This window comes from Melospiza melodia, chromosome 31 (assembly GCF_035770615.1).
Source record: "Melospiza melodia melodia isolate bMelMel2 chromosome 31, bMelMel2.pri, whole genome shotgun sequence".
NCBI lineage: Eukaryota > Metazoa > Chordata > Aves > Passeriformes > Passerellidae > Melospiza > Melospiza melodia.
Window position 1 is genome coordinate 1301582 of NC_086224.1, and position 18713 is coordinate 1320294.

An 18713-nucleotide genomic window follows, 5' to 3' on the forward strand; every position below is an offset into this window, starting at 1 on the left:
GGAAAAGCAGGAAAGAGGGAAGGACTGGGCCAAAAATGACATCCAAGGACTCCATGCCGATCAACAGGCAGCGGTGACTGCTCCGGTGGCTGCGGCAGCCCCTCGGGAAAACAACTCACGTGGCAACACAGCCCGGGGCAGGGCAGCATCTGCAGCGCCGGCAACGTTAATTAAATCGGAGCCTGGCCAGAGACGGCCTAATTAATTAATAACACCTACTTGTGAGATGCCAAGTGCGACGCAGCTGTGAAGAGCCGCGCTGCCCCGGGCTTGTTTACGGCGAGGGGGAAGGTCCCTGGTGCTGGGACGTGACAGAGCGGGGGAGCCCTCGGTGCTGGGACACGGCCAGGCCACCAAAAGTGCCACCACCGTGCGCACGCACGTGCCCCGCCAACGTGCAGGAGCTGCTCCAGGGCCCACCTGGGAGCTGGCGCTGATGGTGACGTGACGGGGAGTTGGCAGCTCCCCGAGGTAACGCGGGTGATGTGTGGGGACAGGATAAAAACCCTCGTCAAGAGCTTGATGAGTGCAGGGGGGGAAAGGCAGAAGAGGGGGGGAGACCCTGTCGTGAAGGATGTGGGGTTCTGGGGGCTGCAGGAGTGGTGGCAGTCCTGAGGGTTCAGGGGAACTGGAGGATTGATGGGGATCTGGAGGGTTCTGGGGGCTGGGGGGGTGTCCCATGGATCCTGGGGGGTTGAAGGACTGATGGAGGTCCTGAAGGACCTGGGGGCTGCAGGAGTGGTGGGAGTCCTGAGGGTTCAGGAGGCTGGAGGGTTCTGGGGGGGGGTCCCATGGATCCTGGGGGGTTGAAGGCCTGATGGAGCTCCTGAAGAACGTGGGGGCTGCAGGGCTGATGGGGTCCTGACGGTTCTGGGGGCTGGGGGACTGACAGGGGGTCTGCAGGTCTGGGGGGTTGTAGTGCTGATGGAGCCTCTGAAGGACCTGGGGGCTGCAGGGCTGATGGGGTCCTGAGGGTTCTGGGGGCTGGGGGACTGGAAGGGTCCCACAGATCCTGAGAGCTGCAGGATTGGTGGGGGTCCAGAGAGTCCTGGGCACTGCAGGACTGATGGGGGTCCTGATGGGGGTCCTGATGGGCGTCCTGGGGGGTGCAGAACTGATGGAGGTCCTGCGGGTCCTGCAGCATCACTGGGGCTGTGCATTACTTCCCTCTATTCCATTCTCCATGTTCCTGGTCCCTAAATGCAGCTCCAGCACCCAGCCAGGGTGTCCTGTAGCAGGGTGGGGGGACCCTGGGCAGGGGCACAGGGACATCCAGAGCAGGCAGGAGTATGACAGGGACCTCACATGCAGCCACCCACGGCTGCCAAGAAATTGCCTCTGAGGCAGCGTGAGCCTGTGAGCCACTTGATGGGAAAAGTGGCCACAATTTGGAGCCTCTCCAATCACCACAAGCTGAGCGCTGGCTGCAATCAGGCATCAGGAAAAGTCAGGAAAGCGGGGGGCCAGCATGAGGGGCTGCATCACCAGGCTGGGCTGTGCCCCCCACAGCTTGGGCATTGTCCCCTGAGGTCCCACCCCAAAATGAGGTGACACCACCCTGGCACCGACGCCTCGGCATCCTTTTAATGAGTTTGGAGCTGTGCCCGGGTGCTGCCAGCACTCACAGGGGTGGGGGATGGATGACACAAGGGGGGTGTCAGTGTGAGGGTGGGGGTCCTGTGAGGGTCCCCTCAGTACACCAGGACCTCCATCTTGTTGCTGCCCTTTTTCTTGCAGACGGGGCCGTTGGTGCTGGCCTTGGGGGACTCCACCACGGTGATGGACACGTCGCCCTTCGGGAAGCGTGTGGAGAACCTGGGAGGGGAGGAGTCAGGATGGAGAGGTGGGAGGGGGACACGTCCACACCCATCTCATCATTGCCCAATGAGCTGCCTTGGTAACACCTCCTCCTCAGCAGCTTCCTGCTGCAGCCAATCAGGTCACTCACATGGTGCCCCACCCTTGGAGGCTCCACCTACCTCAATCCCACCCTGAGCACCACCCTGTCCCACCCACAATAACCCCACCCATTGCAGCCCCACCCTCCAGTGACCACACCCACATTAGCCCCACCCTCCAGTGCCCACACCCACATCAACCCCACCCTTCTGGTCCCACCCAAGTTAGCTCCACCCACTGAAGCCACGCCCTCTGTGCGCCCAGCCCTGTCCTGCCCCACCCATTGTAGTCCTGCCCTTCAGACCCCACCCATCGTGACCACACCCACTGTAACCACGCCCACCAAAGCCACGCCCACACCTGTCAGTGATGTGCAGGGGCAGCGCCTGCCCCGTGGTGGCCTCGAAGGTCTGGTACAGGCGAGTCACCAGCTCGATGAGGTGGTCACTGACCAGAAGGAAGTCACCCTTGGCCCCCACTGTGGAGACCTGTGGGGCAAACAGGGGGTCAGCCCCGCTGGGGACCCTCTGAGCCCCCAGGACCCCCCTCCCCAGGTACCTCCTTGAGGTGCAGGGCCAGGAAGCCGTCGGAGAAGCGGGTGACGGAGACCCCGCGGATGTCACTGAGGCTGAGCACGGTCTTGGGCTGGGCAGCCTTGGGGTCAGCCAGGACCAGGTGCTCGGTGGTGAGGAGCAGCAGGCGTGGCACTGTCTGTGGGGGGGGGTCAGCGTGGGCAGGGGGTCAGAGTGGGCAGGGGGTCAGTGTGGAAAGGGGGGTCAGTGTGGGCAGGGGGTCAGATGGGCAGGGGGTCAGTGTGGGCAGGGGGGTCAGCATGGGCAGGGGGGTCAGCGTGGGCAGGGAGTCAGTGTGGGCAGGGGGTCAGAGTGGGCAGGGGGTCACCAAGAGCAGGTGGTCATTGTGGGCAGGGGGGTCAGCATGGGCAGGGGGTCAATGTGGGAAGGGGGTCACCAAGAGCAGGAGGTCAGCATGGGCAGGGGGTCACCAAGAACTGGGGGTCAGCGTGGGCAGGGGGTCATTGTGGACAGGGGGTCACCAAGAGCAGGGGGTCAGCATGGGTAGGTGGTCACCAAGAGCAGGTGGTCAGAGCTGGGGGTCAGTGTGGGCAGGGGATCATTGTGGACAGAGGGCCACCACGATCAGGGGGTCACCATGTTCAGGGGGTCAGCATGAGCAGATGGACAGCATGGGCAGGGTGTCAGGGTAGGCAGTGGGTCAGAGCAGGGGGTCACGGTGTCCCCGTGTGCCCTCCCAGTGCCCAGGGCACAGCCCCAAAGCAGCTCTCACCTTCCCACTGGCCCTGTTCACCTTCCTCACGCTGTCCGCCATCACCAGCTTGTCCTTGGCCACCGCGTGCAGCTTCTGGTACTTGGGGTTCTGCTTCAGCCCCAGGTACTCCCCGCGGAACGGCTGCTGCAGGCTGGGGACGAGGCCATTTCAGCATCACTGCCCCGAGCCCCCCTGCACCCCCCAGCCCCCTGCCCTGGCACCTTTTGGGGTAGAGGGTCTTCTTGTCCTTGAAGAGCTCGCTGGCGCAGAGCCTGGCCTGCAGCTGCGCCCGCCGCGACGCCGACAGCTGGTCGCGGTACTTCTTGCACTGCCGAGGGAAGGGGATGATTTGATGCCACCAAAGACCTCTCTCAGGTGAGCTGGCACGCCCAAACCCCACCTGGAATTCTCCCCATCTCCCACCTTCCAGTGGTAGAAGATGTTCTTCAGCTCCTGGTTGGTGTTATCCAGGAACCTGTAGGGCGCCGGGGGCCAGGTCCGGTCGGTCACCGACAGCGGCGGGAGGTTCTTTGCCAGCCCCACCAGGTACTTCTGCACCTGGGGGTGACAACGTGGCAGGGGTCAGGGGAGGGCAGGGGCATCCAGCAGGGCAGGGGGCTGGGTTGGCAGCGTGGCCCCCTCTGCCCCAGCCCCACTCACCAGGCGCCGGTAGATGAAGTTGGCCAGGCAGGTGCTGGCGCTGGAACGGAAATATTTCCTGTAGGTCTTGCGTGCCTGTGGGGACAGCGCCAGCGGTGAGGACACCAGGACATCGCCACCAGCCCCACAAAGGGTCCCCCATGTCCCCCCTGTCCCCCACATTGCTCACATCTCCTATATCCCCCATGTCCCCCACACCCCCCATCCCTGTTTGGCCCCAGTGGAGAGGACAGAGTCTCCAGCCCGACAGGGTGGGCAGACAGACAGACGGCATGGACAGCAGGACAGAGCGGCCTGAGGGCGCGGGGCCCCGTTACCTGGTACCCTCTCCAGTGAGCAGCGATGGTGGTGGCGGCCGCGTGGCGTCGGCACTGGGACTTCAGCTCCCGGAGGAGCCGGCGAGACTGCGGGGGTGAGAGCCCAGGGAGCCCCAGGGGGAGACACCAACACAGACATGGAGAGCGAGGGAGAGGCGGGAGAGAGGCAGGAGAGAAGGAGGAAAGACGGGGAGAGGAGATGAGGGTGAATCTGGTCCCACCGTGGGACGCACGGAGCTCCTGGTGCCACCGTGGGGGCACGCAGAGCCCCTGTGCCCACCCACCCTGCTCCCCCACACCAGGCCAGCCCCATGGTGGCCCTGGGGCTGCCCAGCTCTCACCTTCCAGCCCCGTGCATAAGCCTGGAGGATCAGTGCTGAACGCTTCATCTGCTTGTATCTGTTCTTTTGCTGTGGGGAAACAAAGGGGGTGAGTGGGGTGAGCTTGGAGAGCCAGGAGGAGAGGGATGGGCAGGGGAAGCACGGCCAGGACCTGCCCTATCCTCACCCTGTGGCCACGGAACCAGGCAGAGATGAGGATCTGGCTCTTGCGCATCAGCTGGTACTGGGTCCGGCACCGCCAGCCCCGGAACATCTTCTGGATGAGGGTGGCGAGCTCGGCCACGCGCTCCTGGCGCCGCCGCTCCAGGTCGAAGAGCTGGGCACAACCGTGGCAAGCAGTGAGCAGCCCCAGGACCTCCCAGCATGAGTTTAGATCCCTCTGAACTCCCCCATTCCCAAACTCACAGTGCGCGGCGAGCGGATGAAGATTTTGGTGTGACCGAACGCCAGCTCCTCAGCGGGGAACTGCAGACCTGCCAGCAGCACCTCGGTGCCCTCCCTGCATCAGGGCACAGTTGGGGGTTGGTGTTTTGTGGAGATAATCAAAACTCTACAACTTTTGTGAAGTTTCACGGAGATAATCAAAACTCCACAACTTTCGTGGAAGTTGTAAAGCCGGTATGTTCATTACAGCGCTGGATGCATGTGGGAATGGTTCTGTTAAAATGACACGCGTACTTCTGGGGACTTCACGTCCCTTTTTATCTCCTTCTCAAATACATACGCATACAATTTCACAATAGGTTGTGAAAGGGACAAGATGGGCACAACGGTGCTGGTACCTGCGTTTGGCAGAGATAATCAAAACTCCACAACTTTTGTGAAAGTTGTAAAGCCGGTATGTTTATAACACGCATGTGCGAATCGTTCTTTTAAAATGACATGTGTACTTCTGGTGGCTTCAGGTCCCTTTTTATCCTTCTGGGAACTTCAGGTCCCTTTTTTTCCCCCTCTCAGACACATACGCATACAACTTCACAATAGGTTCATGCATATTCATTTTTAAGAATTTCACGTGACATTTGCTGCTAGTTCTTCTTTATCAGAAAGAATTCTTAGGTCAGGTTTGTCACAGACATCTTTTATGAAAAATCTTTTCCTTAGAACTTTTCCTCCTGAGAAGCTGAGAGGCCTCAGGAACAAAATGCAAACATTGATTATCTGCTGCTTTGGAATGCAACAGGTGGATATTTGATTGGCCCATGTTGGATGTTTGTAATTTATGGCCAATCACAGTCAGCTGGCTCAGACAGACAGACGAGCCACAAACCTTTGTTATCATTATTTCTTATTCTATTCTTAGCCAGCCTTCTGATGAAACCCTTTCTTCTATTCTTTTAGTATAGTTTGAATGTAAGATATATGATAAAATAATAAATCAGCCTTCTGAAACATGGAGTCAGATTCTCGTCTCTTCCCTCATCCTAAGACCCCTGTGAACACTGTCACAGGTTCATACATATTCATTTTTATGAATTTTGAAACTTTTTACAAATTTCACGTGACATTTGCTGCTAGTTCTTCTTTATCAGAAAGAATTCTTAGGTCAGGTTGACCTGCTCTCACAGCAGTCTGTCTGTCTTTCTCTATCACCTTCTGTCCCCCTCCCCTTATCTCTGTCCTTCCCTGAAGCAGTTTCTCTGAGCCTAGGTCAACCTCTCTGTCCTTCTCTATCACCTTCTGTCTCCCCTTATCTCTGTCTTTCACTGAAGTAGTTTCTCTGAGCCTAGGTTTTTCCTGGCGGGCTCAATAGCTATGTTCTCTAACCACAGACTCAACTCAAAAATGTACATTTCACCTAAATCAAAATGGGAAATTCCAATGTATCCAGAAAATTTCGCTGTCTCATTGGCCAGAGCCCCCTTGGCAGCCCCCTGACCCTCCCAGGGTGTGCCAGCCCCCTTACCTGTCCCCACGGTCCCAACGGGGCCACGTTTGGGCGTTGAGCATCTTGTAGCGCTGCAGGAAGGGCCCGTAGAGCTGGCGGAAGGCGTAGCCCGCCCGCCGCACCCGCACGTTCTCCAGCAGCCCCAGGTAGCGCACCTGGGCCAGCACCAGCTCCGGCGTGAACACCATGGCTGACTTGGTGTCGTTGGGTTTGATGCACCTGCAGAGCACAGTTGGTGGTTTGGGGGTGCCAGAGTCATCCCCAGGGGTCTCTTTGCCATGGTCGTATTTTCTGAAAAATCCCTTCGCCAGGATTTCTTCTCCTGGGAAGCTGAGAAGCCTCAGAGAAAAATGAAAACTGTAATTATCTGATTTGCTTCTCCTGTGTTTTGCTGCTCTGGAATTCCTTTGCCAGGGTTTCTTCTGCTGGGAAGCTGAGAAGCCTCAGAGAAAAATGAAAACCGTAATTATCTGATTTGCTTCTCCTGTGTTTCGCTGCTCTGCAATGTGGGTTGGAGATTGCTTACCAACTGGTCATTGTTTGATTAATTTCATGTAAATTGTTTTTACTTAATGACCAATCACCATCAGCTGTGTCAGGACTCTGGAAGAAGTCACCATCTTTTCATTATTATCTTGTTAAACCTTCTGCCTGTATCCTTTCTCAATTCTTACAACTCAGTATTCTCAATGTCTGTGTCATATTCTCTCATTTTCTTTTAAAAATTACTCAAATATGAAGATTCAAAGTCAATGCAACCCTGACACTGACAGAGATACATTGATCAGCAGACAGAATATCAACCACTGAGGACCCACTCCAAAATCTTAATAAAAATCTCATAAATATCTTTGCCTTCACAAATAGGCTCCAGGAAATTGTTGTAATGGTTGTCTTTGACTGTAGTGAATCAAGGATGATAAATACTACTAGTACAATATAGTTTTAGTATAGCATAATATAATATAGTATAATAATATATAGTATGATATGATATGATATGATATGATATGATATGATATGATATGATATGATATGATATGATATATAATATAATATAATATAATATAATATAATATAATATAATATAATATAATATAATATTCAGTGTATTCAGAAAATTTCACTGCCTCACTAGTCAGAGATCCCCCTGGCATATATATTATATATTATATATTATATATTATATATTATATATTATATATTATATATTATATATTATATATTATATATTATATATTATATATTATATATTATATTACATTAATATAAAATAATAAATTAGCCTCCTAAGAACATGCAATCAAATTCAACCACTCCTCCTCCATCTGGGAAACTCTGAAAACACCACAGGGGCCGGTACCTGATGTAGTTGGGGTTTTTAGAGTAGAGGTTCTTCATCAGCATCGCCACGGATGACTTGAACTGGAAGCCTGCAGTGGGGGGCAGCTTGAGGGAGACTTTTTGGGGGTCCCCCTCGGGGAAGAGCGAGCGCAGCAGAGCGTGCTGGGCCGCCCACATGGCCTGAGAGAGGTCACGGAAGAGGAGGTCGTTGTTCTTCTCGATGAAGCCCGTCACGTTGTAGGTCACCTGGGGAGGGTGGTGGGGTCAGCAGCTGGGCAGGGAGGGGGGCACCTCCAGCCTGCTCCCAGTCCAGTGCACATCCTCCCACATCTACTGTGTGAGGCTGGGATGGGGAACTGAGGCACTGGGAAGAGGAGCAAGGTGCTGGGAAGAGAATTGGGGTGCTGAGAAGAGGATTGGGGTGCCTGGAAGAAGATTGGGCCACTGAGAAAAGGTCTGGGATGCTGGGAAGAGAACCAGGGCACTGGGAAAAGATTTGGGGTGCTGGGAAGAGGATCGGAGCACTGAGAAAAGGTCTGGGATGCTGGGAAGAGAACCAGGGCACTAGGAAGAGGACTGGGGCACTGAGAAAAGATTTGGGATGCTGGGAAGAGGACTGGGGTGCTGGGAAGAGGACCAGGGCACTGGGAAGAGGACCGGGGCACTGAGAAAAGATTTGGGATTCTGGGAAGAGGATTGGGGCACTGAGAAAAGGTCTGGGATGCTGGGTAGAGGACCAGGGCCCTGGAAGGAGAACTGGGGCATTGTGAAGAGGACCAAGGTGCTGGGATGAGAACTGGGGTGCTGGGAAGAGGACTGGAGCACTGGGAAGAGGATCAGGGTTCTGGGAAAAGCATCAGGGCTCTGGGATGAGGAGTGTGGCACTGGGAAGAGGATCAGGGTTCTGGGAAAAGCATCAGGGCTCTGGGATGAGGAGTGTGGCACTGGGAAGAGGATCAGGGTTCTGGGAAGAGGATCAAGGTACAGGGAAGAGGATTGGGGTGCTGGGAAGAGGATCAGAGTTCTGGGAAGAGGATTGTCATACTGGGAAAATAATCAGGGTCCTGAGAAGAGCATTGGAGTACTGGGAAGAGGATCACAGTGCTTGGAGCACTGGGAAAAGGAGCGTGGAGCTGGGAAGAGGATTGGGGTGCTGGGAAGAGGATCAGAGTTCTGGGAAGAGGATTGTCATACTGGGAAAAGAATCAGGGTCCTGAGGATTGGAGTACTGGGAAGAGGATCAGGGTGCTTGGAGCACTGGAAAAAGGAGTGTGGAGCTGGGAAGAGGATTGGGGCACTGGGAAGAGAAGTGTGGCACTGGGAAGAGGATCAGGGTGCTGGGAAGAGGATCAGGGTGCTGGGAAGAGGATCAGGGCTCTGGGATGAGGATCAGGGCTCTGGGAAGAGGATCAGGGCTCTGGGAAGAGGAGTGTGGCCCAGGGCAGAGGATCAGGCACAGCCAGACCTTGCCGGCGTAGTGGTGGATGCGGAAGCAGCGCGGCGGCAGGCTGGCGTCGGTGACACGCCGGGCGTTCTGCGTCTCCTTGCTCTCGTAGTGCTTGTGTGTGGCCAGGAGCTGGTTGAGTTTGGTGAGGAACGTGTCCTCGTTGACCACGCCGGGCCTCAGGCACTCCTCATCCAGCATGGCCAGGATCCCCGTGGTGTTCTGTGCGATGGGTGGTGTCACCATGATGGATGGTGTCACCACAAACCAGCCCAAATTAATCCCAGTTTGGGCTGTGGAGGGGAGCTGGAACCCCAAGATCCCAGCATTGGGTGGGCAACTCATGTTCTCAGTCAAGGTGTCACCCCAAACCCCAAGGTGTCACCCAAACCAGCCCCAGTAAATCCCACTTTGGACTGTGGTGGGAACTGGAACCCCAAAATTCCAGCACTGGGTGGGCAACTCACGTTCTCAATCAAGGTGTCACCCCAAACCAGCCCAAATTAATCCCAGTTTGGGGGATTAATTAAAATGTAATTAAATGTAATTAAATTTAATTACATTTAAATTAAAGCAGCCCCAGTGGATCCCAGTTTGGGCTGTGGGAGGAGCTGGAACCCCAAGATCCCAGCACTGAGTGGACAACTCACATTTTCAATCAAGAATCCCAGTTTGGGCTGTGGTGGGAGCTGGAACCCCAAGATCTCAGCACTGGGTGGACAACTCATGTTTTCAATCAAGGTGTCACCCCAAACCAGCCCAAATTAATCCCAGTTTGGGGGATTAATTAAAATGTAATTAAATTTAATTACATTTAAATTAAAGCAGCCCCAGTGGATCCCAGTTTGGGCTGTGGGAGGAGCTGGAACCCCAAGATCCCAGCACTGAGTGGACAACTCACATTTTCAATCAAGAATCCCAGTTTGGGCTGTGGTGGGAGCTGGAACCCCAAGATCTCAGCACTGGGTGGGCAACTCACGTTCTCAATCAAGGTGTCACCCCAAACCAGCCCAAATTAATCCCAGTTTGGGGGATTAATTTAAATTTAATTAAATTTAATTATTTTAATTAAACCAGCCCCAGTGGATCCCAGTTTGGGCTGTGGGAGGAGCTGGAACCCCAAGATCCCAGCACCGAGTGGACAACTCACGTTCTCAATCAAGTTGCAGATGATGCTGTTGTCAAAAAACTCCACTGGGGTCCACTGGATGCCCTGAGAGGAGATGTGGGTCAGACACAGGAATAACCAGACCCTGCCCCACGGACACCACAGCCGGTGTGGGGCAGGAACCGGACGTCCGGCCACGGGACTGAGGATCCCAAATCCCTTCCTGCCATTGAATGCGCTCTCAGCAGGGAGCAGGGAGAGGCAGGGAAGTGCAGCAGAGCCGTCTCCAGCACTTCCCCATCCCAGGGAGGCTGAAACTCCTCGGGGCCGTGCTCTGGGAAGGGCTGGAGGTACCTCTCGCACGTATTCCTCCTGCTCCTCCTTCAGCGTCATCAGGATGAAGATCTGCTGCAGCTTCTCGTTGCAGTAGTTGATGATGAACTGCTCAAAGCCGTTGTCCTGAGGGAGAAGGATCCTTTATGGCAACTGCTTTCTGAGCTCCCAGCCCTGCCCTGTGTCTCAAATGCTGTTCCCAACCTCCTGAATGGGGTTTGGTGCATCCTTCACTCACCTGGAAGATCTCAAAGCCGTAAATGTCCAGGACGCCCATCACCTTCCTCTGCTTGTCCGACTTCACCTGGGGACATAATGAAGTGTTGAGCCCCGTTTGGGGTGGGGGTCCAGGTTCTTTCTGGGGCTCCAGGATCCTCTGGATCTCACCTGGATGCTGGCATTGATCCTCTTCACCAGCCAGTCAAAGAGGCGGCTGTAGATGTTCTTGGCCAGCGCGTCCCGGCCGTAGTAACCCTGGGGAGAGGGGAGAGGGGTTGGTCCTGGCTCATGGTGGGCTGCCAGGCACCAGCCTGTTCTAAATGTATCATCCAATTTAATAATTAAGGGCATCTACTAAATTGTCAAAGTATAAATTTGGAAAAAGCCATGCGCAATTTCGACTCTGAGCCAGGCGATCAGGGTCTGAAAATGTAGAATTTTGGGGATTTAGAATGGGGGTTCAAGAGGCAAGATGGAGAAATCTGGGCTTGTCCTGCCTTTCTCCTTCTTCTCCTTGGCCTCCACCTTCTGCCGTGATGGTGGCACTTTTAGATTGGTTTAGAGTAGAAGCTCATTGCCTAACATAGGTGATAGGTATTGGAAAATTATTGTAAATAAAGTACAGGTAGTTTTTAGTATAAAAAACTACCACCACCCCAAGGGCTGGAAACAATCACCAGCTTTGTGTGAGGAGTTACAAGCCACAAGAGTTTGAGTAGAATGATAGTGAATTAATCACGGGGTGAAAATGTAGAATTTTGGGGATTTAGAATGGGGGTTCAGGAGGCAAGATGGAGAAATCTGGGCATGTCCTGTCCTTCTTCTTAGCCTCCATCTTCTGCTGTGATGTTGGCACTTTTAGATTGGTTTAGAGTAGAAGCTCAGTGTCTAACATAGGTGATAGGCATTGAGAAGTAATTGTAAATATTGTACATGTAGTTTTTAGTATAAAAAGGTGGGCAGAGTGCCTCTCACTGTCTTACTAAGCAAACCTCAGCTGGACAAAAGAAAGAATTTTATAAATAAGATATAATAAACAACCTTGAGACCAAGAACTGAAGAGCTCTGACTCCTTCAAGCACCGGGCTGGGAAAAGAGACTCTCTAGCGTATTTTGGGGTAACCCTGACCAGCTGAAGCCCTGAGATATCACAAGCCCCACAACTGGGGGTGGTGCTGCTCACCTGGGGCACAGTGAGGGTGGTGAGCACCGCCTCATCCCGCGCCTTCACCGTGCGGGAGCACAACGCCCTCTCCAGCGTGCCGGGGTCCAGCCCGATCAGCTCGCAGATCTCATGCAGCTCTGCGTGAGGACACAGCATTTCCCAGAGCCCAGGAGGGGCTGAGGGGGTCTCCCCCACCCCAATATCCCCACCCTTATCCCTCTTCCCTACCCTGGGGCTCGCTGATGCTGCAGGCCTCCATCCCGCTGGCCTGGAAGCTGCTGCTCAGCTGGACGTTGCCCAGTTTGAGCACCACGGCCGTCACCTGCAGCAGCTCTGTCACCTCCGTGGGCGAGAAGCCGATGATCCTCATGGCATCCTGGGGATGGACACAAAGATCAGGGGATGGGGAGGTGTCCTAGGGTGATAGGATGCTTGTATCCCCATTCCTCTGTTCTGTTTATGCTGGATTTTATGTTCTGCGCCTTCACTCTTCAGAGTGAATGTTTTGTTTTGGTTCTGTTATCAGCCTGCTCCCCCAAGGAGAGGTGTCCTAGGGTAATGTTATGATGCTTGTATCCCCATTCCTCTGTTCTGTTCATGCTGGATTTCATGTTTTGTGCCTTCAAGACTGGCTCTGAAGGGTGTTTTGTTTTGGTTTTGCTATCAGCCTGCTCCCCCACAACTAGTGGGACACACACAGGTGTCCTAGGGTGATGTTATGATGCTTGTATCCCCATTCCTGTGTTCTGTTTATGCTGGATTTTCTGTTCTGTGCCTTCAAGACAGGCTCTGAAGGGTGAATGTTTTGTTTTGGTTTTGGTTTTGTTATCAGCCTGTTCCCCCACGGCTGGTGGGACACAGAGACAGGGCAGTGCATGGTGCTGCTTTTTGCTTTTTGCTTTGCTTTTCACTTCACTCCTGCTTTTTGCTTCTGCTCAATTCGTTAGTTTAACTAAGCAGTCCAAATTTTCCCTGGACTGTTTCCCTTTCCCTGTTTTGGACCAACTTGAACCTGCTTCAGACTGGGACCTGGGAAACACCGAGAGTTTGCAGCCTGTGGCTGCAGCAGCTGCCCCAGCACCGGAGGGACTGATAACAGCGCAATCACCCCCAAGAGAGACTTCCTGAATTCGTCATCTTTTTCAGAGTAGCGTCATCCAATATTGTTCATTTTGTGTGCTGGGGGGTGTTTTGCCTGTTAAATAAACAGGTTCTTTCCACTTCTCTCTAACGAATCTTCCCCAAACTGGTTGGGCAGAGGGGCTGTGTGTGTTTGCTTTCTGGAGGGGCCCCTTTTGAAGGTTTTCTCCGAAATTTGCCCTAAACCAGCACAGATGGGCTGCAGGATTTTTTTGGGGGAGGTTCTATCTTCCCGTGGGTACCTGCATAGCGTGGAAGTTGGCTGCATCATCCATGCCAGGCAGGCTGGAGCCCTCCCGGTCCAGGTACCCGTAGTGCCCACAGTCCTGGCGCAGCTTCAGCTGCTCTGGTGGAGGGGAGAGGAGGTGGAAGTTCAGCCCTGGTCCTCCCCAGCTCCTGTTCCACCTCCAAGTCCCTCCACATTGTGGGTCTGGACCTACGGAGCAGCTGTGGTGAAGCCCCAGCCAGGAGCTGGTAGAAGATGTGGAAGTTCCTCTCGCCCTTCACGTGCCGGACGATGCGGGATTTCTCCAGCAGGTCTGCAGGGAGGGGTCGGGGTGGGTTAAATCATGTTGGGGCTTGGATAATGAGTAGAATAAACACTTGAATAATTTAATAATTTATTATAGAAATAATGCATTCCAAATATAAATAATTGTAAACAAAAGAAATATTATATAAATAATTATATAAATACATTACTTATTATTTACTATAACTATATATTCATTATTATATAAATAATGTATTCAAAATATGAATAATTATAAATAATATATAATATAAATAATTATATAAACATATTACTTATTATTTACTATAACTATGTATTCATTATTATATAAATAATGTATTCCAAATAGAAATTATTATAAATAAAATATATATTATGTAAATAATTATATAAATACATCACTTATTATCAATATATATTTATTATTATACAAATAATACATTCCAAATATAAACAATTATAACAAATATATTATATAAATAATTATGTAAATTTATTATTTATTATTTATTATATATTCATTATTATATAAATAATGTATTCCAAATATAAATAATTATAATCAATATATTATATAAATAATTATATAAATTTATTCTTTATTATTTATTATATATTCATTATTATATAAATAATGTATTCCAAATATAAATAATCATAACTCCAATTATAAATAAGGTATTCCAAAAATTCTCTGAATTTTGCAAAGCTTCATACAGCCTTTTTTTGCAAGGCTACCTTTTGAAATTTGGTTTCAGTTCTGTTTCTCTCTCAACAACATCTGTCTGATTCTATGGTATGCTTAAATCAGTATTTTTTATCTCCAGGTTTGTATAGAGATGACAGAACCTTCTGTCAGGTGCGGAGAATTTTCTACAAATTGATTTCCCAATCGCTGGGGTGTGTTGAGTGGAACCCCTTGGGATGCTTGGTAGGTACTCACAGTTGCTGATGACCCCTCCCAGGGGTTCTCCTTTGAAGTCGAACTCGATGTCCATGTACTTGCCCTGGGGGAAGGGGCTGGGTCAGGGAGGGGGGTCCTGCTGGGACTGGAAGCTCCACTACCCACATCCCCACACCCCCATCCCCCCATCCCCATATCCCCACATCCCCTCATCCCCACATTCCCATCCCCATATCCCCCATCCTCACATCCCCACATCCCCATCTCTATCCCCACATTCTGATCCCCACATTCTCCTCACCCCCATCCCCATATCCCCATATCCCTCACATCCCCCCATCCCCATCCCCACATCCCCCACATCCCCATCCCCTCTGTGCTCCACTCCCCACATCCCCATATCCCCACATCCCCTCATCCCCACATCCCCATCTCTATCCCCACATTCTGATCCCCACATTCTCCACACCCCCATCCCCATATCCCTCATATCCCCCCATCCCCACATCCCCATCCCCTCTGTGCTCCACTCCCCACATCCCCATATCTCCACATCCCCCCCATCCCCACATTCCCCACATCCCCATTCCCATCCCCTCTGTTCTCCCAGCCCCACCAGAACCCACACAGCCCCAGCAGGGTCCAATCCCCCTCCCCAGCTCACTCACAAATCGGGAGGAGTTGTCATTCCGGACGGTTTTAGCGTTCCCAAAGGCTGCAGGAGAGGAGGAAGGTTACGATGTGCTCCAGAGGGACACCCCCAAGCCCTGGGATGCCCGAGGAGGAGCTCAGGATGTGCTGCACTCACCCTCCAGCACAGGGTTGGACTGCAGCAGCTGCTCCTTCACCTTGTTCACCTCCTCCCCTTTGCTGCTCACGGCCGCCACGTAGGACATCACCAGCTTGCTGGCCTCTGCCAGAGAGGGGTGGGGTGTGACAGTGGTCACAGGGGTTTGCAGGTGAGGGAAGAGACGAAAATGTTGGCTCCATGTTCGGAAGGCTTGATTTATTATTTTATGATATATGTATATTACATTAAAACTATACTAAAAAGAATAGAAGGAAAAGGTTCATCCCAGAAGGCTTAGCTAAGCTAAGAACAGAAAGGAATGAAAATAAAGGTCTGTGGCTCTGACAGAGAGAGAGAAGCCGCTCTGCTGTGAGTGGTCACTAATTCCAAACATCCACATGAGACCAATCACAGATCCACCTGTTGCATCCCACAGCAGCAGATAATCAATGCTTACATTTTGCTTCTGAGGCCTCTCAGCAGGAAAAATCTTAAGAAAGGATCTCCCCACATCCCCACACCCCCCACACCCCCCATATTCCCATTCCCTCTGTGCTCCACTCCCCACATCCCCCCCATCCTAAGAAAGGATTTTCATAAAAAGATATCTGCGACAGTGGGGGATATTGGGGTGGGGTGGTGGGTGCTGCCGTGCCCCTCTCAGTGCCCTGAGCCCCCCTGCAGCCCTGGCTGTACCTGTCTTGCCAGCGCCGCTCTCTCCGGTGATGAGGATGCACTGATCCCTGTCCCGGTCCCGCAGCGAGCGATAGGCATCGTCAGCGATGGCATAGCTGCGGGCAAGAGGGGTTGGAAGGGGTTGGAAGCACCTGGAAACGCCCCTGTTGTGGCCGTGGTGTTGCCCCAAGTGGATTCTCTTGGGATTGCCCTGGAGTGATGCCCTTGGCACAGGGCTCGCTCACATGTGGGGTTTCACGGCGAAGAAGCTGCAGTTGCGATATTCCTCCACCTTCTCCGGGGTGTAGATGGGCAGGGACTGGTACGGGTTCACTGAGATCACCACATTCCCAATGTAGGTCTGTGGCACAGCAGGGATTAGGGGCTGGGAGGTCCTGGTGCTTCTCATCCCCATCCCAGATCCTTGTCTTCATCCCAGACCCCATTCTCCATCCCAGACCCTGCAGCCCTGCCAATCCCCACCTCAAACCCCATATCCCCTTCCCATCCCATACTCCATATCCCAATCCCCATCCCAGATTCTGCAGCTTTCCCAATTCCCATCCAATACCCCATATCTCATCCCCCACCCCAATCCCCATCCCATACCCCGTATCTCGCTCCCATCTCATACCCGGCAGCCCTCCCTATCTCCATCCCATATCCCATTGCCCATATCCCATATCCCCTTCCCCATCCCAGACATTGCAGCCCTGCCAATCCCTATCCCATATCCCAATCCCCATCCCAGACCCTATAACCTCTTCCCATCCCATATCCCATTCCCCATACTCCATACCCCATCCCAGATCCTGCAGCCCTGCTAATCCCCATCCCATATCCCATTCCCCATCCCAGACCCTGCAGCTTTCCCAACCCCCATCCCAGACCCATATCCCCATCCCCATCCCAGACGCTGCAGCTTTCCCAAACACCATCCCATATTCCATATCCCATATCCCATTCTCCATCCCATATCCCATATCCCAAATCGCATTCCCATCCCTTGTCCCACACCCATATCCCATTCCCCATCCTAGATCCCGCAGCCCTGCCAAACCCCATCCCATATCCCATTCCCCATATCCCCTATCCCAATGCCCATCCCATATCCCATACCCCCTATCCCAAGCCCCATCCCATATCCCATTCCCCATATCCCAGACCCCGCAGCACTGCCAATCCCCATCCCAGACCCTGCAGCTTTTCCCAAACCCCATCCCAGACCCTGCAGCTTTCCCAAACACCATCCCATATTCCATATCCCATATCCCATTCTCCATCCCATATCCCATATCCCAAATCGCATTCCCATCCCTTGTCCCACACCCATATCCCATTCCCCATCCTAGATCCCGCAGCCCTGCCAAACCCCATCCCATATCCCATTCCCCATATCCCCTATCCCAATGCCCATCCCATATCCCATACCCCCTATCCCAAGCCCCATCCCATATCCCATTCCCCATATCCCAGACCCCGCAGCACTGCCAATCCCCATCCCAGACCCTGCAGCTTTTCCCAAACCCCATCCCAGACCCTGCAGCTTTTCCCAAACCCCATCCCATATCCTCTTCCCATCCCATACCCCATACTCCCATTCCCCACCCCATACTCCATATCCCATCTCAGACCCTGCAGCCCTGCCAATCCCCATCCCATATCCCATTCCCCATCCCATATCCCATTCCCCATCCCATATCCCACACCCCATACCCCACTCCCACCCCAGCAGCCCCTGTCCCCCTCCCCTGTCCCCCTCGGTCCCGCTGCCCACGTAGATGTCGCGCCGCCGGAATCGCTCCTGCAGGGTCTGGACCAGCGACTCCTCTGTCAGCGGGTCCAGCAGCACCAGATCCGCCACAGCCTCGGCATCCAGCATCGAGGAGGAGCCTTCCATGGCCGGGCAGCTCCGGGGCAGCTGGGACACAGCACGGGGGATCGGGGGTTTGTACCCACAAACACGCAGCCCCTTCCCCAAAACGCCCCGCAAGCTCCTCAGCAGTGTCCGGGATCTTATCTGCTCCCTCCAACCCTGGGGATGGGGGACAAGGCAGCCACACACCCACAAAAGGCTTGGGGGGCATCTGGTGGGGGTGTCCTGGTGCCCAGCAGCCCGTGGTGGGGCTGGGGGCAGCTGGGACACAGCACAGGGGATGGAGGATCAGCACCCACAGACACGCAGCCCCTTCCCCAAAACATCATCCCACCAGCTCCTCAGCTGCTCTCCCCAACCCTGGGGATGGGGGACAAGGCAGCCACACACCCACAAAAAGCACGGGGGGCACCTGGTGGGCTATCCCGGTGCCCAGGAGCCCGTGGTGGGGCTGGGGGCAGCCGGATGCTGGGGGGAAGCAGGACCCGGGCAGGAAACGCGGCCACCTGGATCCTATTCTTGGGGCAGGATTATTAATTCAGCCTCCACTTCCTCCCTCCTTCCTGGCAGGGGGAAGCCGGGGTGGGGAAGAGGAGCCCAAGCCCCCCAAGAGGTGACCCCCAGGAGCTGCTTCTCCCCATCTCTCACCTGTCTGTGACAGCGCAGTCACGTTCCTGGGGTGACCTTCACCCCCAGTTTACAGCTGGGGCGCAGGGCTGTAAACCCAGCCCCGCTTATCAATGCCCTGGGGAAAGTTCACAAATGAGGAGAAGGTGGGGAAAGATGAGGCAAAAAAAAAGGTGATGGGA

General features: G+C 53.5%; 1 protein-coding gene across 2 annotated transcripts; it reads right to left on the bottom strand.

Annotated features, from left to right (window-relative positions):
• Positions 1-1429: 1429 nt before the first annotated feature.
• On the bottom strand, positions 1430-17928 carry MYO1A (myosin IA). 2 transcript variants are annotated; one of them, XM_063179376.1, is made up of 28 exons: positions 17806-17928; positions 16274-16389; positions 16050-16144; positions 15372-15476; positions 15232-15278; positions 14603-14666; positions 13586-13684; positions 13388-13491; positions 12234-12381; positions 12024-12142; positions 11009-11095; positions 10860-10925; positions 10643-10747; positions 10331-10393; positions 9202-9402; positions 7756-7982; positions 6411-6611; positions 4910-5003; positions 4671-4820; positions 4505-4573; positions 4164-4250; positions 3847-3921; positions 3610-3744; positions 3408-3514; positions 3205-3337; positions 2458-2610; positions 2260-2387; positions 1430-1815 (listed from the first exon to the last, which is right to left on the bottom strand). In XM_063179376.1, exons 1-28 carry the CDS (start codon positions 17926-17928, stop codon positions 1692-1694), a joined length of 3225 nt encoding a protein of 1074 aa, XP_063035446.1. In that variant the 3' UTR covers positions 1430-1691. The 2 variants fall into 2 exon arrangements, with proteins under 2 accessions (XP_063035446.1, XP_063035447.1); XM_063179377.1 differs by lacking the exon at positions 4164-4250.
• Between the last annotated feature and the right edge of the window lie 785 nt (positions 17929-18713).